This window comes from Seriola aureovittata, chromosome 13 (genome assembly GCF_021018895.1).
Source record: "Seriola aureovittata isolate HTS-2021-v1 ecotype China chromosome 13, ASM2101889v1, whole genome shotgun sequence".
NCBI classification, from domain to species: Eukaryota; Metazoa; Chordata; class Actinopteri; order Carangiformes; family Carangidae; genus Seriola; species Seriola aureovittata.
Window position 1 is genome coordinate 16553028 of NC_079376.1, and position 22812 is coordinate 16575839.

The 22812-nt window shown below is 42.9% G+C and overlaps 3 protein-coding genes across 4 annotated transcripts; 2 read left to right on the plus strand and 1 right to left on the minus strand.

The window, feature by feature from the left end:
- Positions 1–102: 102 nt before the first annotated feature.
- On the plus strand, positions 103–4588 carry adss1 (adenylosuccinate synthase 1). Its single transcript, XM_056393204.1, has 13 exons — positions 103–379; positions 1330–1432; positions 1522–1584; positions 1681–1731; positions 1859–1925; positions 2054–2161; positions 2247–2328; positions 2418–2544; positions 2670–2824; positions 3383–3507; positions 3652–3749; positions 3891–4040; positions 4268–4588. Exons 1-13 carry the CDS (start codon positions 191–193, stop codon positions 4318–4320), a joined length of 1371 nt encoding a protein of 456 aa, XP_056249179.1. The 5' UTR covers positions 103–190; the 3' UTR covers positions 4321–4588.
- A 144-nt stretch (positions 4589–4732) lies between these two features.
- Positions 4733–8927, plus strand: siva1 (SIVA1, apoptosis-inducing factor). Its single transcript, XM_056393205.1, has 4 exons — positions 4733–5206; positions 5646–5834; positions 7463–7616; positions 8743–8927. Exons 1-4 carry the CDS (start codon positions 4915–4917, stop codon positions 8789–8791), a joined length of 684 nt encoding a protein of 227 aa, XP_056249180.1. The 5' UTR covers positions 4733–4914; the 3' UTR covers positions 8792–8927.
- A 4732-nt stretch (positions 8928–13659) lies between these two features.
- zbtb42 (zinc finger and BTB domain containing 42) lies at positions 13660–21145 on the minus strand. Of its 2 annotated transcripts, none has more exons than XM_056393976.1 (2): positions 20871–21145; positions 13660–19504 (listed from the first exon to the last, which is right to left on the minus strand). In XM_056393976.1, exon 2 carries the CDS (start codon positions 19488–19490, stop codon positions 17895–17897), a length of 1596 nt encoding a protein of 531 aa, XP_056249951.1. In that variant the 5' UTR covers positions 19491–19504; positions 20871–21145; the 3' UTR covers positions 13660–17894. The 2 variants fall into 2 exon arrangements, with proteins under 2 accessions (XP_056249951.1, XP_056249952.1); XM_056393977.1 differs by lacking the exon at positions 20871–21145 and adding an exon at positions 19771–20825.
- Positions 21146–22812: the final 1667 nt, after the last annotated feature.

Sequence of the window (22812 nt, forward strand, 5' to 3'; positions counted from 1 at the left end):
TGTGTGTGTGTGTGTGTGTGTGTGTGTGTGTGTGTGTGTGTGTGTGTGTGTGTGTGTGTGTGTGTGTGTGTGGATGAGCATGAGCGCGTCTGGCTCTGACATCATCGGCTATGAAGTTACAGATATGGCAATGCCACTCTTGGAGACGGTTTAGTCTTCTTGAGGCGGACAGACTAGAGCCAGCACCATCATGTCGCTAACCTGGTCGGCGAAAGACCACAAAAACACGAGTCAACCCGCCGCGACCGGGCAGAAGCGATCGCGCAACGACGTGGGGAACAAAGTGACGGTGGTGCTCGGCGCGCAGTGGGGAGATGAGGGCAAAGGAAAAGTCGTGGACTTATTGGCGACCGAGGCTGACGTTGTCTGCAGGTGTCAGGTAAATGTTGGGATTCGTCGATTTCAGCCAAGCGTCCACAGGGGCGTGTCCTTGGATTAATGCTGAATGCCTTTTTCTTTTTCTTTTTTTTACATATGAATTCATAACCTTTACAGTGGAAGCTATCAGTGTAGTGGCGGCCTGGTGGAGAGCAACAGGTGCCCAGAGTGAAAACACTTGAGAAAACAAACTTGCATGTGCGGCCCTATTAGCTTGGAAACCTTTTTGACTATTTCTATAAGCCATATTGACCGTTGATTCAAATGATGGATTAGATGAACTGTCGTTCAATCCACATTTGAAAACGTTTTGCAGATACTTTTTTGCAGATAGTTTTAGTGTTAACAAGTACAACTGGCAAGCTTGAATTCTCTGTTAATTCTCATGCAAACTTCTGAAGCTGGTGTAAAGTTGCTTTGCCTGCCTGATCACAAAATTTAATTTGAGATTTGCATTAAATTCACAATAAAAACAACCCCAGACAGTTCAGGGTCCGCCCACTTGCAACAGAAACATAACACTTGGGTCAGAAATCAGAGGTCACTCCAGCATGGGAACGGACACTCAGTGAAACCTGCCAACAGTTGCTGTGTTGTACTTACTCTACTGACAGGACTGGCACCCTGTGTTCTGGGGGCTTGAGAGCCCCACCCACCGGGTTGGAGCGAGGTCACATTCTCAGGGTGGCTTGATACGTGAGAAGGCCAGGTCTTAGAGTGGAGGGTCCACCAGCGCCAGCTAAGTCTGTTAAAATAGGTGCTGGAAAAGCTTGGTGAATTGGGAAGAGGGTGGCTTATCACCGTCTCACGAAAATAAGACGAGACATGTGCATGTGGCTGAATCCACTCAGGTGGTCCTGGGTGTTAACATCATGCTGTATTTGGTTATATTGTCACCAAAACACTGACTGTACCAGATGGTCATAGTGTGTGCACTGCTTTGGTTTACAGGGAGGCAACAACGCAGGACACACGGTGGTAGTGGATGGCAAGGAGTACGACTTCCACCTTCTCCCAAGTGGAATCATCAACCCCAAAAGCATATCACTCATTGGTAAAGGCTTCAATCTTTACTCTTTATAGAGAGAACATCATAAAAGTATTACTCTTAGTCTACTGTCAACTCTTCCTTTGCTCTTGTAGGTAATGGAGTGGTCATACATCTACCTGGCCTGTTTGAGGAAGGCGACAAAAATGAAAAGAAAGGTATTTTAAGGAAATAATACACTTTACATGTAATGCACTAATGTAACATTAGATTAGTGCGCACTCACATAGATGTGATTTCTGTTCTCTGACCAGGTCTGAAAGGCTGGGAGAAGAGACTCATTGTCTCTGACAGAGCTCACCTTGGTATGTACAGTTTATGCACTTGTTTATAGAGGTTTGCTTGATTCAAATATGCACAGTCTGTTTAAATCAGATACTGTTAAGTGTGCGAAGGTTGGGTTTTATTGATTTGTTTGCTGTCTCTCTGCAGTGTTTGATTTCCACCAGGTTGTCGATGGCTTACAGGAAACTGAAAGACAAGCACAAGAAGGAAAGAAGTAAGAGTAGGGAAGGCAGCAATAGCGGTGGAGGGTTCAGAATGAGCCAGATCGTCCACAATTTTGCCAAAAGATAAGAAATACACAAAATATTACAAATCAGTAATCCCCCTGTTTTATATTGACAGCATTGGAACAACCAAGAAGGGCATTGGACCTGCATATTCTAGCAAAGCATCTCGCACTGGCCTACGTGTATGTGACCTCCTGGGCGACTTTAAGGACTTCTCTACCAAGTAGGAATGAGAGGAAAATGGAAAATAAGGTTAAACTAATGCCATGCAGGTTTGTGAAAGGAGTCATGACTTTCTTGTCTTCCAGATTCAAGAACCTTGTCCACCAGTACCAGTCCATGTATCCAGCATTGACGGTCGACGTCGATGACCAACTGAAAAAACTCAAGGTAGAGACTGATAATTGAGGGATGATTTATCGTCATCGTTCCTCCAACAACAAAACAGAAAAAAATCTCTGCTTTCGTGTTTCTTGCAGGAATACGCTGAGAGATTGCGGCCGATGGTGAGAGATGGGGTCTATTACATGTACGAAGCTCTTCATGGATCTCCAAAGAAAATTCTGGTTGAAGGGGCCAATGCTGCTCTGCTTGACATTGACTTTGGTAGGGTCAGCATCAACAAAACGGTTTTGGATATAATTTTATTTGTGACTTTTCGAAACATGCATGTGCTTTTGTGGATCTGGGAAGGAGTCTGTGCTATAATAACATTATTTTTTTCTCTTTAGGCACTTATCCTTTTGTGACATCATCAAACTGCACTGTGGGCGGGGCATGCACAGGTCTCGGCATCCCTCCTCTGAATATTGGTGATGTGTTTGGTGTAGCAAAGGCCTACACCACGAGGGTGGGAATCGGAGCGTTCCCCACAGAACAACTCAATGTAAGTGCTAGATGTTACTTGAGTAAATTACTGGGAGTATTAAAGCGTGCAAGCCACATGTTGTCACATGACTTATTTGCTTCACTGGTGGTGGAAGCAGAGACACAAGGCTTGTTATGTAACTCTCTGACACTGAGCTTGACACGTACAGTTTGTTTGTGATAATGAAGCTGACACACAGACAGCAGGGCTGGCGGAGGAGAGGGGAGGGTTTGTGTTTGCTGGCCGAGTGCAGCTGTCAAATTTTGTGAGAGACGGGCTCAAACACTCTTTACCTCTTGTGCAGGTCACATGTTCACAGGGATAAATTTAGGGCCAGAGCCCGGGTTCAGGATATATTTACTGTGTGTGCAGGGGTTATGTTACTTGTCACAGGAACTGACCATAGGGACATAGGCATTTATCTCCCAGCCAATGTGATGTTTTATTGTACTTAACTCTTTCCATAATTAGTGATTGTGTATTTTTAGATTCCTGTAGGATTTATTAAATGCCTTACATCGTTTTAAGTTCATGAATGATAAACGAACAGGTAAGGATGTTTTTTCCGGTTTTCAGGCAGTAGGAGAGCTGCTGCAAACGAGAGGTCATGAGGTGGGTGTAACCACAGGAAGGAAGCGACGTTGCGGCTGGTTGGATCTTGTCATCGTCAGATACGCTCATATGATCAATGGCTTCACAGCGTGAGTGGCTAGCGCACTTTAAGAAAGTCATTAGGTGTTTTGTGGTTATGTTTTTTTATACTGAATCACATTTCCTGCACCACCATAAAATGAGAAACAGCACATATTATGCAGCTCACCAATGACATGGTACTTTCCTTGCAGCATTGCGTTGACAAAACTTGACATTCTGGATGTGTTGGATGAAATTAAAGTGGGAGTCGCCTATAAACTCAATGGAAAAAGAATTCCCCATTTCCCAGGTAATTTAAAAGAAGAAACCACATGCAGAAAAAGACTCACAAGTCCATATACCTGATTTGTTCACTTTTGAGTGGGAGTGGCTGTCAAGACCCAGCATTGATTTGAAGATTGTTAACAATTGATTTCTATTAACCAACCAGCCAACATGGACGTTTTGCAAAAAGTGGAAGTTGAATATGAGACCTTCCCTGGTTGGAAGACGGACACGTCTGCAGCCAGGAAGTGGAACGACCTCCCAGCCAAGGCACAAAACTACATCCGCTTCATTGAGAACCACATTGGAGTTCCCAGTATGTTTCACGCAAAATAACCATCAACACCAACAAATGCAAAAGAATCCTGAAAACTGTTGTCAGCCCTTAATGCCTCCAAACCAAAATAAACAGTAATGCAGACATTGCATGATATCCATTAGGTGGTACTATTTCACTTATCAGAAATAGCCTTAGTTATGAGTTGTACAGTTTTGTCCACTTTTATATTCTTTCTCTGTTTCTTTCTTTCTCTCTCTCTTTAGTCAAGTGGGTTGGTGTTGGAAAGTCCAGAGAGTGCATGATCCAGATGTTCTAAAGGGAAACCTTCACCTCCCTTTGATGGACGCACAGACAATGTGGCATGAGTGGCATCTTTTCATCACCTAAAATTATCTCCTCCTCATTAGTTAATAAAAAAAAAAACATCTAGCAGTGTTGGTTATGTTTGTTTTGTTGCAGCCAAAAAACTTTTACTACTTTTATTAATACAATTATTAGATTTAAATATACCACAAGCGTCAATTTGTAACCATGTCACCAATTAAACCAGCACAAATGTTTTCAAATAAAAGTTAATAAATCCATGGTGGTCACTCTGCAGGTCATTAATCACTGTTTTGATTTTTTGGAGCTCAGCTTGTCTGTAAAGTAAACATGATCAGTTGATCCAATAGTCCATAAAGCATACTCTGTTGGCTTTGTGTGTATTGTGACTGTATTTATCATTACTGTAAGTAATTTAAATCATAAGAAAAAAAAATCTCATATATGTCCACTAATTTAGTCAAAATCAATATGATGAGAAAATGTACACTTTTCCTTCTACCAGCTATTGAATGCTGAAATTGAAAATTAGAAAATATAATTTTCACCACAGCCCGTGAAGGCAGCATAATGTGGGCGAAGTTTTATGGCGGGCCAAACATCACGTGACAGCAGAGCAGTTGTCAGATTGGCTCTGAGCTTCCACGTGACAATAAAGAATGCGTGTGATTGGCTCCTTGTTGCCTCTTGCTTTTTTCCCGCAACAAACAAGTGTGGAAGCCTGTGGGTTCGCGGCTGGACCTTTTTAGCTGCTAAAATGCCGAAAAGAGCCTGTCCTTTTCCTGAAACTTTCTCCTCTCAATACAAGATACATGTCGGGCAACAAGAGTTGAATAGTTACGGCATGTTTGGGAACAAATACAGGCAAGAAGTCTACGGTAAGTACCTGTTAGCGGATGTAGCGCTGCGTTGTAATGTCAGCTGCGTCAGTGCAGACAAATGTTTGTTAGCGTTGCCTGAGAAGCGACCGTTGGATACAAATTTCCTAAATGCATCCTTTAAACAGTTGTATTGTTCAGTTTTGGTACATTTGTTCGTGTTCATGAAACGTCTAGTCATGTACAATTCATGTCCTCTCATTAGTTTGGCCTTTTAACTTTTAAAATCTGAAGTACATCAACTGTCGAACAAGATATTCACGGTCTATTTGCCATTACTGCCAAATGGCCTCTGAACCAACTCAGTAAGACTACAGTACAATCAGACTGGCTTTAATGTGCCGTAAACAACAGCTTCCTTGGAGCCCCTGGGCAGCCAGCTGCAGCTGAGTTAGTCACATGTAATTTCACTCACAAGTGGGTCTTTTTTTCCTCACAGAAAAGACAAAGAACTTGCTTTTTACCGGTGCCAAGGCTGTGATGGGCAAAATATGGACGGGAGAGGAAAAGTGCACAGACCCGCGTCCACCTGGACAAGCTGAGACACCTGCATGCAGCCAGACACTGCTGAGAGGACAGACACTGATTGGACATGATGGGAGACTGACGAGAGCAAATGCCACTCCAGGTGAGCCCGAAGTGAAAGGATGGCTACAGACACAGTCCAGAAATGGCAACCCTGAACGACAGCATGGAAAATCATTTCTGTTGTGTCAAACAAAACATCATCGAATTTATAATCCACTAGTTACACTGCAAGAGACTGCTTCAACAAACAAAAACAGTAGCCTGCCAGGGTCCACAATACGTTAGCTCTTGTCCACTGCATGGCACCAGTTCAGCACAACTCAACTCTACTTGCCTTGTTGTAGTTTTGAGTTGTGGATAGTACCAGGTACCTGACACTTGTCTTGGTATCACCTCCACCAAGCGAGCTGAGGTGATACTAAAAGGTGATGTGAAAACACTGCAGACCACTGATTGGTCAGGGAGACTCATCACTACTGTGTTATCACGAAGCGACTGCACTCCACTTATTGTAGCCTGCCACATTTCTGTTAGTTATTGTGCTATGCTTGTAGTAGGGCAACCTGTAAAAGCACACCTTGATCAATTGAGGAGGTGCACATGTTTCTTCTTTTGGTCTCCCTTAGATGGCCTCCATTGGTCGTGTGTGTCATGTTGAAGATGACAATAGCTTTGTGTGTCTCCACTTTAGTAACAACACTCCATTGAGAGGGTACTATCTGCAGGAATATAATAAGTACCTGATACCAGCAGTGAGTTGAGCTGGTACCATGCTGTGGAAAAACTATAATAGGGCAGAATGCAGTCACTGAAATGGAAAAAAAACCTCAGTGGGACTCACACTAAAGGAGAGACTGACACTAAACAAAGTCCAAATATGTGAAAACAGTGACATCTACTGATGGAAGTACATTAGTGAGGTGACTGAGCTTGAAATCTAAGTGTTATGAGCTGCATCCCAAAGTAGCAGCAGGGCGTTCTAAAACATGCTGACAGAAACAATGAAAGTGGATCCTTTGGAGTACCAGAGGCACGCTCCCCAGTTAAACCTCACAAAGACCAAAAGGAGTGCATGTCCTCAGGAACGTACAACCTTGTAAATCTAATTTATGAACCATGTCAAGTAAAGGTTGTACTTGCCCACAAACAACTGACAAAGTGGACAAATTAAACATTTTACATTTCACACATCTCATGGAACTTGAGATTACAGTTGCTAACAATGACAAACTTTTTCCTTGATCAAGTCTCATATATTTACTAATGATTAATGGGTAAATACACATTTTTCATGTCTGTTAATAGAATACTCATGTGGCCAGATGCACATGTGTAGAGTTATTGGTTGCTGTAATGGTTCCTCTTGTCTATAATGAGCATTGAGGACATCCCCCCTAAAGTAATTCATAGGAAACACAAACACATGGCTTTTCATGAATTTATTGGGTGACAAGGATCTCTTCAGGCTACAAAGCACACATGGGTTTTTACTTTCAAAACTGACAGAAGAAAGCGAATTTCTTCTGAAATTTGAGCAGCTTTTCAAAATGGGTAAAGGCCAGAATATAATAAGTGACTGTTCTCCGAGGTTAGTTCAGTTTATGATTTTCACCAGCAGATGTCAGGCTTGTCACAAGTTTTTAATGGTCAGTTTGGTTACTTTTTCAACTGAAGTGCTTTGCCAAATGCTCATCCAGTGTGCTATAAGGATGTGTGCTTTGCGTCTAGGTGCACCAGTGGCTCCTGCAGGCTGCTGTGTGTGTCAAAAGAGCCAGGGGTCCAGGACACTATGCTCCCAATGTGACCGTCCAGCGTGTTCCTCCTGTACTCGTCAGTGCTCAAGCTGCTCCAGCCACTGCTGCTCTGTCTGCACCATCATAGAGTAAGTCACATTTTTATTGATTTTCCCACTCCATTTACCAAAGCGCCTCAACATTGATGGAACTAAAATCAGTATCTATATCAATACAATGGTCAAAATTAGCTTTAGAATTTACATTTCAAAAACTAGGCATGTCTGCAAAGCTTCACCTCTTCTGCACATTAATTTGTCTCATGTCTCATTAAAATGATCTGTCGGCTAATGCAGGCAGGAAAATATTGGCCTTATAAACATTGCAGTGCATCCCCAGTGTTTTTTGTTTTTGTTTTTTTTTTAAACTAACTCAACTTCAAGGTATCATTAGATTCCTCTAAACAGAAAGACTGTGCATGCTGAGGTTAATTAGGTGTCAGTTGGAAAAGCACTCTCTTTGGCATTAAAGACGTGTTTATACAACACAAGCTGTTCTTCATCTGTTCTGTGAAAGGCATTTCTTTTGTGCTTGTACTATATACTGTGGGTAAATATATTCTGGACTGCAGTACTGCAGGTATTTGTTGTCCATCAATGTTACTGGACCAAAAAAAGTCCCATAGTTTTATTGTATTTGACATGAAGTAAATTAGTCACTTTAAAAAAATCAATAGACAGGACAAAACAATGAACCTACTCAACCCTGAACCTTGTTGGTTTCTTATAAGCTTTGGCTGGAGTTCCAGTAAGTTGCAGGGTTCTAAAAGTGAATTTCGGAGAACAAAAAGCAGAAGGAAGCAGGAAAGCAACATAGCTGCTTGTTCATCTTTTGAGTATGAAGAGGCAAACTCGTCTTTCAAGCCTGCAGAGTCATCAATGCTTAAAAGATGAAGAGTTTAGAATGAAGCTACCTTGTAAGTACTGTTTCTTGGGGCCCCAATAGAACAGCTACATTAAAGCATAGTTTCAGTATATTATCATTTCAAGTTTTGCATTTGTGCACAATGTTTTCAAATTGATTTCCTTTTGTACATCATGTTTTGCACCAGTATCTCTATCAGCTCCTTCTATCCACATGTCCAAGTACCATTGAGTAAGACACTAAAACCTAAACTCAGTTTGTGTGAAATCATTTTAAACGGTAAAGGGTCCAAAAGTAGTTAAAGATGTTTTCTGTACAGTTGATATATTAAATATTTTGTTTTTTCCACAGTTACAGTGGGCGATATGATGAAGTGCTCTGCTGCAGTTGCTCAGTGTAAAGGAGGACCAGGAGGGAGCATGAGTTTAAGCTTGAACATACTGTGTATGTAGTTGCCTCACATGAGATATTACTGAGACTGCATTTTATACCAGTGATTTTTTTTTTTTTTTGATCTTTTTTTTTTTTTTTTTTTTTAATGTGATCCAAATGTATTCTTGTATATATGTACTTCAAAAGTAATTGAAATAAACTTGAAAGATTTTTGTACTCAGCTAAATGTTTAGACATGGTCATTTATATGTTCACTTCACAAGGGGCACAGTACTGTAATCATTAACTATTACACAACTTAAAAACAAGATGTCTGAACAAAATTTGAATCTATCAATTGCCTAGAAGGTTACAAAGCGGTTTTCATTTGTTGTCGCTGCATCAGCAGATGGCAGCACACTTCAAGGACTCAGCTTAGGTTCTGAGTTCCTCGCTGACTGCGCCACATTCATGGTAATACACAAACCCTATTTTCTCAGTGGATGAATGAATTTATCCCACTATTCTAAAGAGGCACTTTCTCAACCTTTGAGTTGAAGTATGAAAGTTTTGTCTCAGCTTGGCAATGATAATGAAATTCCAATGCAGCCACTCTGCGCTGACCTTGAGAATCTGCTATCAAATTTATTTATTAAAACAAGACGACCCAGAGGTTTGAACAGAACCATGGGCTTTTGCATTAGACATTTTGGCAACAATTATCCCTGCTGGACATGACCTTGCGATGTAGTCTTCACCTTCTCTTGGCTGCAGCTCGTCATTGATGATGATTGGTTTCAGGGTCAGGTATTGTACACTGTGAGTAATTGTTCTTGGTGGCAGAAGTCCTCAGCGCTGCTTTATAGAAATCAATCACATGGCATGGTGTTAGAGATATTAACTTGGATGAGTGCACTTCCTGGAGCTTATTGCAAATGTGCCTATGAGCTGTTGAGTCACATCCCCTGCTCAGTGGGCCAGTTGTGGCTCCGGTCTTTGGGGAGCTCTGCAGTTGGTGTCCGAGGGCACCACTTGATTTCTGGCTGAGTGAACAGACAGCTGCTGGCGAGCAAGGCGTCAAGTTGTCTGCACATTTCTTGATAAGGCATTAAGGAACTCAAGAGGTGAACATTAAACACTTGGAAGGGAGACATTTACGTTTTCAGTACTATTTTTGCTTCAATTATTCATTCACTTATGAAATCCTGTATAGCTGTTCATAACTATAAATCTGGTGGATGGATTATGAGCAAATAGAGTTGATGAAAGAGTTTGTTGATCGACAGAAAATTAATTTGGAACAGATTTACTGGAAAAAATCATTTATCGGTTAAATGCCAGATATTTGCTATTTCTTGCCTGTCAAATATCAGAATTTATGAATTTTCACAGTTTATAATCATTATAAACTGAATATCTCTGGGTTTTGAACTATTGGGCGAAACAAAACAAGATATTTGGAAATGTCACCTGAGGCTCTTCGAACTTGTGATGGGCATTTTTATTATTTGTGCAATTTTTTAAACTAATCTAATTTTAAAGATAATCAACAGATACACTGATAATGAAAATATTAGTGATGTGCAGCCTCAGTGGATTATTAGAACAAAAGCTCTATTAGATACAGAAGTTCCATCAAATTTGATATTTGTCTTTATTTTTGGTCCTTCGTTTTTGAAATATAAATGTGCACATATATACCGTTAAAGAAACTTGATCCTAGTCATCAGTATTTTCTGCACCAGTGTCAAGCGGCGCATCCTCCATGTGCTTTTCGACCTATGAGTGAGTTTGACAGAAGAGTTTTTTTAATTATCTAAATAACATTGTGAGAAATATGTGAAGTTCTGTTTGCACCATAAAAAAAAAAAAATCACGTCATTGTCCCGTTGTTTCAGACGGTTTCCTGTGATCCATCATTGCATCAGTCCTGGATTTAGTGATCTTTGGTAAAAAGGGATAATATAATGCATGACAGTAGAGAAAAGAGTGTTCTCTGCAAAGAATACAATCTCATGACTCATATCCCCTTTCACCACTGTTCCTTCAGCTTGATCAATCGACCCAAGGCTATTGCCTCAATACTTAAAGCAGCTAATATTGGTGGTGATGTGTCTCCACTGTCTTGATGCTTGATGAAAAATTATGAGTGAAAAACATTTTCAACTAAAAGGACAGTAAGAAAGCGCGTACCTCCGCCAAGGCAGTCTCAAACAACATGCACCAGACTTCAGAGAAAAAAATTCTAATTCCTAGTATATGATCCGGATCTGCTGCAAAATGTAATGGTTTCTTCCCTGGTTCATGCTCCATCCCTCCACCAAGTTCAGTGCAAATCTGCTCATTACTTTCTGTGTAATCCTGCTGACAAATGAACAGACGCGGGTGAAAACGTAACCTCCTTGGCGGAGGTAATTAGACTAGATATGGGACAATCCTGTCTGTCGTCCAAAATCTTTACTATATTGATTGTGGGCTCAGTAGAGGGAAGGATGCTGATGCTTGGCCTCTTCTCCCCCTCTGCTCTCTGTTAATAATGATGATAATGATGTGATGTGTTTGTGTTTATGTACCCCCAAAACAAGAGAATGCAGCTGCCATGGTTTTCAGCACACCCCCATCCATGACACCCGAAAGAAAAAAAGAAAGAAAAAAAAAAAGGTCACGGTGTACTTTCTCTCAACCCCCATCCACCCCACCCCACGAATGGCCCTCATCTTTTCCCTGGTACATGTATGGCTGGGTGTCTGCGAGGAGGACGGGGGCCACATAATCACCCACAGCGCTCCAGACAGGACCAACTGCAGTCGGCCAGCGGGAGCACGTGGCTTTGTCTTTCACCCATTCTTTTGGGGACCAGCTGTGGTCTGAGTGTGGCGAGCGTCAAGCTCAGTGATGCTGCTGCTATAAATATGCGTCAACGAGTGTGAGTAAGTGACAGCTGTACAGTGGACCAAGGACACACTGTCTTGGCACTGTCAGGGCGAGCCACTCCAAAAAAGGCAAACCCAGTATGAGAGCACTAGTTGATATGTATTTATGCACTTGTAGCGATTGATATCTGCTTCGCACTGCACAGATTTGGTTTTGCAGGTTGTGATGAAGAACTTAAACGCTGCTTCAGATGTATGGCTTTCAAGCTGGCAATAATGGTCACTTGTTGAGATTTTTTTTTGGTTTCACACCAGACTATTAGATTATTCATTGGGAATTAAATTACTATTGTTTATTCTTGGGAGCAGTGTGATTTTCTGAAAGTCAAAAGAATGGCTCCTCTGAAATTAAGTGGATGATAACTATATGCATGTGTGTTAATATGGAGAGAGAAAAAGAAAACTACCCATGTGTGTGTGTGTGTGTGTATTGTCTGTACACAAGCGCATGTGTGACTGTGTTTGTGTGCCCTTTTCAAGTGTGACCACCTGTCTTTTGTTAAGAAATAAATAAATAAACACAGGCCACACCAGCTGTCCCTGGCAGTCCGTCCCTTCAGAGGTCAAGGGCTCCCACCGCTGGCCTTGTTGAGGTGGTGGACACTTACAACTTTCCTCTCAACTTCTCTCAAGTACCTCTAAACACACACACACACACACACACACAAACAAAATCACTCACAGCCAAATGAGCCAGGCTTTGAGCCTCGGAGAGGAATGTTTTATTACACCATCGAGTTACACTGCACATATCCCAGCTCGTCACCCTGCAGCTAAGCCCTATCACATGGCCCCTACTTTCCATGTGAAGGTTTTGGTCCATAGGAAACACACACACACAGACACGCACACACACACACACACATCAGGCAGTCTAAGCCCTGGATCCTGTTAGGCAGATGTGAGGTGTTGGTGCCAGTGAGCGCTCTGAGGCCTGCTGCTGTGGATGTTTACAGTGTGAGGTGGCCACGGCATTGCAGAGGGCCCTTATTTACTGTGAGCTGGCTGGGGCTGTTCAGGGTGTTTATGAATGATCTTGGGAGGACATTGTTTTCTTTATGTTGTAGCTGCCTGGCTAGCGCCGCTGTGTCGTCTGTTTGTGCATAAAGTACGTGCTGGGGAGCTGGGCCAGACAATAGCCTGGCTGAACTACTACCCACGCACACAATAGAGTGGTGGGATGAGGGCGAGGTTTGGGGCCGTGGTTTGAGGGGCCGCGGGGGTGGAGGTAGGATAGATGGGGGGCAGGGGCAGTTGGATGCGGCCCACGTCTATATGGCGTTCCCAGAATGGGTGAGCTGGGATTGGGGGGAGGGTGGTGGGAACCCGAGCACATCCCCATTGGGATCACGTCGCAGAGCAGCTGGATTTCTTTCATGGTGCAGCAGGGAAATAATTAAAAGTTCTCGCCATTGAAAATGTCTAGTGAATTGGCATGAAGTTCCTCAGTTAGACACACTCACACATTCGGTACATATTTGTTTATGAAGAAAAAGATGTGTGTGTGTTTGTAGATAAGTTTGTTGAAGCCGATTTAATGAAGTTGGGTTTAAGTAATAATTACATGACAAATTCAACCGGCTTTGTTATCCCAGGTTTATCTCCTTTGGAGAGTATTGGCAACAGGTCAGGAACAATGGGAGCCTGTCTTGAAATTGCTCCGTCCTTGAGCTCAGTTTATGGTTTCAGAGGGATGGGGCCTGTAAGACCAGCAGTATTATCACATTCTGTTGTCTCTGTACACATTGCAATGCTGCCCACACACACTGTCTGCCCGATTGTTGCTGCTGTGTGTTAGACAAGGGCTCTTCTATAATATTCTCAGGTTATTCTCCTGTACTGAGGATTATATGTGTCTGATAATGACATATGACCCGAAATAAACTACTGCGGTGGCAAACTAGTGTGAGAGTGGGGGGAAAAAAATAGGAAGTTGTAAATGAATGAAATCCACACAAACAAAGAAAGTTGTTCCATTTAATTCTATGCATAATCTTAATAAAGACCTAAATCAAGATTGTCACATTTCCACAGCACACACACACAAGCACACTCCAAAAGCGCAAACAAAGAAAATGCACATACAAGTTATAGATCAAAGTAAATTGCCTCAATATCTAAGCAATGTCAATTCTGCATAAAGATTGTCCTCTAATCTCTACACCACTAACACTGAAGCAATTGATTACTATAAAATATACCTTTCTTATTAAAAAATTATATTAAATTCTAATGGCACTTCTACAAATTCTATTAAAAAGATTTTCGTTTGACATTTAGAAGCTTTTTTCTTTCTTTTTTTTTTTTACCAAATTAAAACGGAGACAGTCAAATGTTGCACAAGAAGCAAATGCAATAATAAATATTTCTCATGATTATACACAATTTCACAGTTGTAACCTGCAGAGGACAAAATTCCAGTATCAGTATATAAGTCGTTTTTAGACTTAAAAAGATCATACAGCATGAGTTAGGCAAACATAGCCCTCGGTCAGAGTAGCACTGTTTCCATAGAAGTCAACAATCAAAAATCTCAGTTTCACATTCAACAGTGACAGTAACTGAGGAACAGACTGTTAGTTCCCAGTAGCGCTGGCTTCTAAAAGCCAAAACATAAAATTGCTTGTCTTCAGTTGAACACATCCAAAAACAGATTTAGTCACAAACAAAAAATGGTCAAATAAATCTCAGAACGCCGATGTAATCTCTTGCAAAGCAGCAAAAAAAAAAAAAAATGGACTTCAAACTTTTAGTTTGTCTGGTTTAACATTTTTGATATGATAGAAAAAACAGGAACAACAGCTGTGAATTGTTTCACATCAGTGGGCCACTGTTGCTGTGATGTGAACTTTGACACCGCAGTCAAGGGCAAAAATGTACAGTATAGAAAAAGGCCTTCTCCAGATGCAACACCTATTCGTGTGTCTACAAGGCACATTTGGTGATCATCCTGGAGGTATAAATAAAGACTGCAAACAATAAAAAGAAAGAAATTCTTTACATATCATTAGTTTGTTTGTCTGTCTACCTCTGTACACATGTACATTAGAGAATCAAGCGATTTTAACTTGCACCACATAAGAAATACTCCTTTAACAAAACAAAAAACAGACAAAATCTACATTCCTGTGGGTTCGGATTGAAATATACATTATTAACACTACGTAACATCTATGTCTCTGAAATATATCTATTTGTTCTGATGACTTACTGGAGTGATTAACCTGTCATGTGAACAACAGGAGTGTTTGTGCAAGTAAACAGGGAGCCAAAGTACATTTCTTGAAAAATTACAAGCAAACCTTGATCATTCGTGCACCACTGCTGAGTGCAGGTCAGGGAGTAGATGAAAACATATTGCATGTAATTCTGAGAGAAATGGTTTGTTTCCTTCTTGACTTGGGCGTTCTCCACTTAAAAAACGCTGACAAACCGTGACAAATGCTGAGAAATCACATGTGAATTCATTTTTGTGTCCTGAAAGAAGTCTTGGTGATTAACTTAAAAGACAAAAGAAAAGAACACCGCAGGGTGTTTGTGCCGAAACGCACAGGTAGTCAGCACCTACATCTGACCTCCGTCGTCACAGTTGCCAGATATTTCGTGTTAATCTCAGCAATCTTTTCCTCGATCTAGCACTTTGAAAACAAAACTCTGATATTCTCTTGATAGATGTGCAATCAAATCACCGTGGTACTCCTCCATGCAGAGGAACAATGAAGCATTTATCTACTGCATGCTGGGATAGGGGGGGCTGTTCTTTGATGCCTCCAGACAATACACCTGTTTACAGTCTCCTTGGTCTCCCTTTGCTAAATACATTTCTCACATTCCTAGGGCTCCATTCAATACAGAAAAGTGCAAAGAGAGACTTGCACTGGCTTTTCTCCCCACAGCTAGGAGAGAGATACACAATGATCCCTTGAGAACTACCTGGGACCTGGTGGTGGTGGGTTGGAGGGGGGTTGGGGGGGGACAATGCCTGTATTGTCTCATTTCTATAGGTAGCCAATGCCGTATCAGTGTGGCTGTGCTTGTGAACAACTGTTTCCTGTGGCAGAACAGCAGCCGGAGCGGTATTAACCGCTCTGATTTGTAGTGAGGCGGAGTCCAATCAAGCCTTGAATACAGAAAAAAGGAATCAAACTCCTCGGGGAAGACGTGACACTTTAAGAGACTGCAGCCTTAATAAGACACCTGACTCTCTCTCTCTCGACCTTACGTGTGTTGTAACACGGAGAAACAAAAACAGTTTGATAAATAGAATATATATTTACATTAAATATACAAATAGTAAGAAATAGCAGCCTAGACATAGTGTTGGAACTATATGCATGCTAAAAACAAGTGCTTCTCTATGTTCCATGTGACAAATCTCTCGCAGAGGTTTCTACACGGTATATTAAAATACAATTACAGTAACTTGATTTGCACAGAGGAAATAAACAGACAGCCCCAATACCAGTTAATGAGTACCAAAATTGCTAGGCAAGACGCGACGTCTTTCAAGCTTATAGAAATAAGAACTACACCTACAGTAAACCCTGAACCAAGTCAAACTAATAAATAAATTCTGATCAAGTCTTCTCAGGACAGATTAGACAAATATCATGAACTTTTAGTGCTACACCCCCTGTTAAGAATTCATATAGCATCTATGTGAACAGACAGAAGAAACGCATTTCCTGCCCGAAGATTCTCTCCAGGACTTTAGCATCACTAAAGGCTCCAGCTTCATCAGTAGTAACATACACACGTACAGTAAGAAGATACAATAATATGAAAAAAAAAAAATGAAAAAAAAGTTAATTCAAAAGAAAGAAAAGTCAGTAGATTCAGCTGAATGACACAGCTTTGATGAACAAACAGCGCCGACAAAGCACTGAACATCCACCTGTCTCCCGCTCTCCCCCCTCCCTGGCTGCTGAGGGTTCGCCTTAAACACCGCGTCAGTGTAGCCTTTTACGCCATACCAGGAAATAACAAGGTAATTTACTGGCACCTATCTGCCTTTAAACCCAAACGAGTCAATGAACATTTAATTGACAAGAACTTGATTTACATAGTTTTTATTACATTCTTGTAAATGATTCAATTAAGGACACTCGTGGATCAGTTGGCATTCCAGTGTAGACCATTACCTTTGTTACCACCTGGTATGTGGAGTGCAATCCAGATTTTTGAAAAGGCCTTAAAAAAAGTCACTGAATATGACAAGAACACATGGCAATATATCTCATTCTTGTTTTTAGTAAGTACACTAGGTGAAGTGTTGAGAACTTCAGTAGGCACCAGTGTTACAGGCATTAGCTTTTAACTACTTTCCATCCCTCCTCTGATTATACAACTTGTTTTTAAAGGAGCAATTACATGGCCGTTTCATCGATGTACGCTCCCTCACATTAGCAACTAAAGAGCTGGTAACTCTCCCCAAGGCAAAAAGAAATGTGATGATATAATGGTCTGCTTGTCTCTTGTTATAAACAACATAAAAATCTAACCAGGTTCGTTTCAATCAAACAAAAACTCATAATAATCATACTTCCAGTAGTCAAACTTCATTAGTTTTGCTGCCTTATGATAGTTTACTTTGTTAAGGACTAAACAAATCCCAAATAATAAATAATAATTATAATGTAGGAGTTAAAAAAAAAAAAAATCATATATTGCTACTCACGGACGGTTCTGATCTCCCATGTGCACAAAGTCTCACCTACTCTGACGATTGTATTAACATATGTTAGGATTAGCCATCACCCATCTACCCAGAGGGTATGAACATAGGATGCTTTTTCTTTCAGCAAACATACTCCTCAAATAAACGCAACGACAGATTGACACAAACAGGACAGAAACAAACAAGTGCATCATCTGATTTGTTCACCTTCGCCCACACAGATCCAGCTTGAGTTTCACAGCACCCATGTTTATCTTAACAGCCTGTGCACCTTCAACTGTCTGCCTCCGACCAGCATCTATGCCTCTGACTCAGTCCAGCACAGAAAACGGATCCAGTCTTAAAGTTGCTACATCTTTAACTTGAAAAATGCCACATGGGGTAGAATCCAAAAGATATGTCTCCAACAATCTGCAGACATGTGTACACTAATGGGAAAAATTGTTCAGTAATAGAAAAAGTAGTATTCAGTGTATGAAAAGACATTCTGTCTTATGTCATGGCACTGGTGAGAGGTGTTTTTATCCAATGGCGAGAGTCTTGACAAGGCCACAGTGAAACTTCCTGATGTGGCGGTAGAGGTCCCCAGACTGGGTGAAGCGCCGTTCACACCACTTACAAGCGTGAGGCTTCTCACGTGTGTGAACCACAGCGTGCCGACTCAAGTTATGGGAGTACTGGAAGCTCTTGCCACACTGGCCACAGGTGTATGGCTTCTCGCCAGAGTGTGTACGCTCGTGGCGCTTAAGGGTGTACATGCAGGAGAAGGTCTTGTTGCACTGCAAGCAGGTGGGGACCGAGCCATCGGGGGACAGCTTGGAGCGAGCGCCTTCCTTTTCACGGAAGTGTGAGCTGAGGTGCAGTTGCAGCACGTGGGGGCTGGGAAAGACTTTACTGCAGAGGGGGCACACACACACCTGTTGCCCCGGGGGCAGGAGCACCCCGCTGGAGGTGGAGATGTCTGAAGAGGCCAAGTCGTCCTCCTCCTCCTCCTCGCTGTCCCCCAGCAGCCTACCCCTCCTCTCCTCTAACTCCCTGCCTGGGGCGCCCTCCCTCCCTCTGCAGGCCTCCCCCTCCTCGTCCATCAGGTCCTCCTCCTGGGAGAGCAGGGCGGCTGTGGAGCCGTTGTTGCCTGGGAAGAGGGCAGCGAACCCTGTCACCACTGAGCTCCTGGCACTATTCCCAAAGCGCTGGCTCTCAGGGCTCGTCGGCTCACTGTCCTCCTGCTCTGACAGCAAGTCGTGTTCGTCTTTAACAAGTGGCTCAATGCCCTGCTGCTGGCTGTCGAGGGCCAGCTGTCCCGAGACGTAGGAGGGGTGTAAGGGATCTCTGCTAGACAGAGGCTTGAAAGACAAATCCAGTGCACAGTCCATGTCATCTGAAGCCCGGGACCTCTGGGACAGCGATACGGTGGAACTACTGACATCAGCTTTTGTTTTTCCAGCTGTTTGGACGCAGGGCTCGGCCTCTGCTGACACATAATTGACACTTACAAGGTCCGGGGACCTGCCAGAGTGACCGTTTGCCTTCTGCCTGCTCCGTGCAGACCTATCACAATCTGTGACAGCCAGCCTGACTTCGCTGTTGTCCATGTCAAACTCTTCTGCCAGGGGGGCCCTGTGAAGCCCCTGAGACGGTGTCTGGGGCTGTCGCCGGATGAGCTGCTTACTGTGCAGCTCGCCATCTGAGGAATTTTCCCTGTCCAGACAGCTGAGTCCCAAACCCTCACCCATCTTTTCATCCAGGGAGGAAAGTTCCTTATCTTTCAGCTTGCCTTTACACACTTTCACTATATCATACATGTGGAGGTAACTGGCTGCTGCCAGGACATCCTCCACTGGCAGAGTGCTGAATTCCAACTTCCCCTCATACATAAATTCAAGGAGCAGACTGAAAGCAGGGGCTGTCACAATGTCACTGTTGAGATGCACAACGTCCCTTTTGTCTAGCTGGTCCCTGTAGAAGAGATGGAAGTACATGCTGCAGGAGGCCAGCACGGCTCTGTGCGCTTTGAATCGAGCCTCCCCGACAAGAACAGTGCAGTCACAGAGGAAACCTTGGTGACGCTGCTGACTCAGACACTGCAGCAACTGGCGGCTATGGTCTGGGAACTCCATTCTTCCTTCATAACCTGATGAAAAACAGGAAAAACAGGATACTGGTTGAGCGAAATGGAGGACACAGCCGAGCTGCGGTCGCATGTCAGAGGCAAACACGAAGTAACCAAAAAAACGTGAAATTAAAGAATGTGAGAAATAATAACTTCAGCCCAAATAACGCAAATGATTTCAAAGTGTCAGCAAACATACATGACCTTAAACCCGCCGTGCTCTTAAATACAAGTTCATAAAATCACCCTCAATGTTAAAACTTAATTCAGAGAGGTTTAAAGTGTACCTAAATGTCTCCATCAACGACTTTATCCAACTTGAGAACATATATCCTACATTCTTTCCAGTGATGCAGGGGCACGCTGAGCTGCGCTCACCCACCCATGTCTATCACGGGTGTAAACGGATCCACGGATCCAAATGCTCCGACGTAGTCGGGTCGGTGGCGGTCAGCTTACTTCTTGCGCTTCCCAAAATTTAGCGAATAGCGACGCGCCGGTGCGTTTCCAAACGCACACAAAACAGCGGTGTTTACGGAACAAGCAAGTGTGGCTGGGAATGATAGCACTCGTCCATCGGGGAGGGAGGCTAGCGTGAAAAAATAAGAGCAGTGCGGAGTGAGTAAACTGCTGCTCTGTTTGCTAATTACACTGCAAGCTGTGGAGTCAGCTGCTCTGACATCACCGCAATGGAAACGCTACCTCCAGCTGTGCTCCCCTTTATGCCATATGTTAACTCTGGGCTACGCAGTGCAACAAAAAAAAAAAGAAAAAAAAAGAAAAGAAGACACACACAACTTACAAAACTGAGCGGATCTATGAGTGATACACGATTACATCGAATTTCTAACTTTTTCCTTTATCATTCGGGTTATATATCACCACAGAAAACTGCACTCGATAACCGCGGATGAAGATAAAACGCTTTGTGGCTCCTTTTACGCACTCATCACACACACACACTCACACACTCACACACACACACGCACACTCGCACACAGCTGTGGGGTATTTTTTTTTAAAAGGGTTAATTCAAAACAGAAAAGGCAGATGGCAAAGAAAAAGAAGGGAAAAAAGAAAACTCCAGTGAATTGAATATTTAAGTTTGATGCCACCGAGGACGCTGTGCATGTGTGGAAATTTTGCGCACAGAAGTTAAGATTGTTTTTTTCTTTTTTAAGAAAAAGAAAAGTGTTAAGTAGGAGATCGGAGGGCCACGGGCGCAGTAAACCGAGCTCCATGTCCGTGTTGGGAAACGCATTACTGGGATCCTTTTAAACAGCAGAGGAACTCGCAGCAAAAGCCAACTGCACTGAACGAAGCGGCGAGGGGACACTCTTTAACTTTCGCTTTCTACGTTTCAAAGCACAAAAAACACTCTACTTACATTTACTTCCGCCCACTTCGTCGTCTTTTTGCCTAAAACCCCCGATTTCCTTTCATGATGTGCGGCCAGATGTTCGCTTCTTGTCGTTTCTTGAGCTCCAGTCCGACCCTGGCAAGGCAGGCTGCACTCAGCGCTGCTGTGTGTCAAGCAGGTTGATAATGGCACAAGTCTCGCGATATCGCGCGGCCACAATAAGTTCGGTACTACTCCGTGAATTCACACAGCGGCAGCAAGTAGCAGAGTACACTGGGAACATCAATTGGCTGTCTTATTAAAACACCTGTCCCGTGGACAGGGGGGGGGGGTGGGGGGGTGGGGGGGTGGGGGGAGGGGACTTTTCAGTGTGTTCAATCCTGAAGTAGGGCAAAAGGAAGGAAGTAGACAAGTGAAACAACTGAAACACAGTTTTAGATGATATTTGTTATTTTTATGAAGATAATCTTTAGAATTTGCAATTAAATGTGTTATTTGATAACTATTTGCTTTTCTCGGAAGTATGAAGATAATGGGATTTCTAAAGTTTGTAAGTAACGTTTGGTAAATTTAACAAGCCTCCCAAAAAGGTTGCCAGAGGTTTTTTTGTCTTTTTTTTTTTTTTCCATCTGCTGTGGTTGAAAAAAAAGAAACACCTTTTTTTGTCACAAAGAATTGGTATTTGTGGAGGTTATCCAAACCTATAAAAGAATTGTAAATCACGCTTTGTGATTTAGAGGGTCAGTGGTCTTTTGGGAACTTTTAAGGACTGTTCTCTCTAATCCTGCTTTGGGTTGTGGAATTCCCTGGCACCAAATCACCCAGTGCCTTTGTTTTTTCCAGAACACACCAAGTCCTCACTGTGTTTTCTTTAGCTCAAATCGTCTTAGGACAGGAAGGGTGATTTCTGAGAACAGAAGTTAAAAAAAAAAAAAAAGGCATTCTTAGTTTAAGTTTTTGAGACAATATTGAAAGAAAAAAAACCCACACTCCTCTGAGTCTGTTCTGTAATTGTTAAAGCTAGAGATTGTGGCACAGTGGAGAAACAGGGGCTTGAGGTTGCAGCTGCTCATCTCGTGCCCCCCACTCCCTCCCTCCCCTTCTCTTGCCTCCTCCTGTCCCTCCCTGTGCTCCCCCAACTGCCTCGGTCACCTTTGCCCTGTGTTCCAGCTGTCGTGTGTTTTGAAAGGGCCATTTGCAGCTCCTCACAGCCTTCTGACACAGAGGGGAATGAGCAATGTGACGGGAGGCGGCAGCCACTGGTCGGAAGGGGCCACCGGCTAGATTCTTATCCACTTACTGCTTTATTCCATTTTTAGTCCGGCTGTTACCCTTACTGAGAGTGGATCTCTGCACTCAGATCATGTCCAGATGATCATGAGCAAGACAGTGTCATGGTCTCGAAATAAAAACTGCCTTTATTTGGTTAATTGGATGCTCGTAGGTAGTAATGCATTAAAAACAGAAACAAAATGATGAGTGACCTCTTGCTTATGACGAAACACCTGTAAACTATAATAAATATATAAATGTTTATATTGAAGTGTCTGATGTGTCACATGAAAAACAAATTACCATTCAGCACTGACACACACACACACACACACACACCATCCATGCAGGGGCAGCGATGTGGATAAGAATAGGAGCAGTGGCCCTGTGTTTCACTGGCCCTGGCAAACGTAGGCGCCCAGTAGAGGAGGGGTGTGTGTTCACAGGGCAAGACAAAGCAGTGGTTGTGCCTGGGGACCGTGGCCTCAGAGAGAGAGGCTCGGCACGGTGAAGGTTCTCACACACAGAGAGAGATAGAGAAAGAGAGACAGAGAGAGGGAGAGAGAATGAGAGTGGGAGAGTGGGGGAGCGGGTGAGAGAGAGAGGGAGAGAGAGAGAGAGAGAGAGAGCGAACACTTCCTGGAGGTTCATTCTTCCTCTCTGCAATCATCAATGGCATTCTCCCCCTGACCCACTC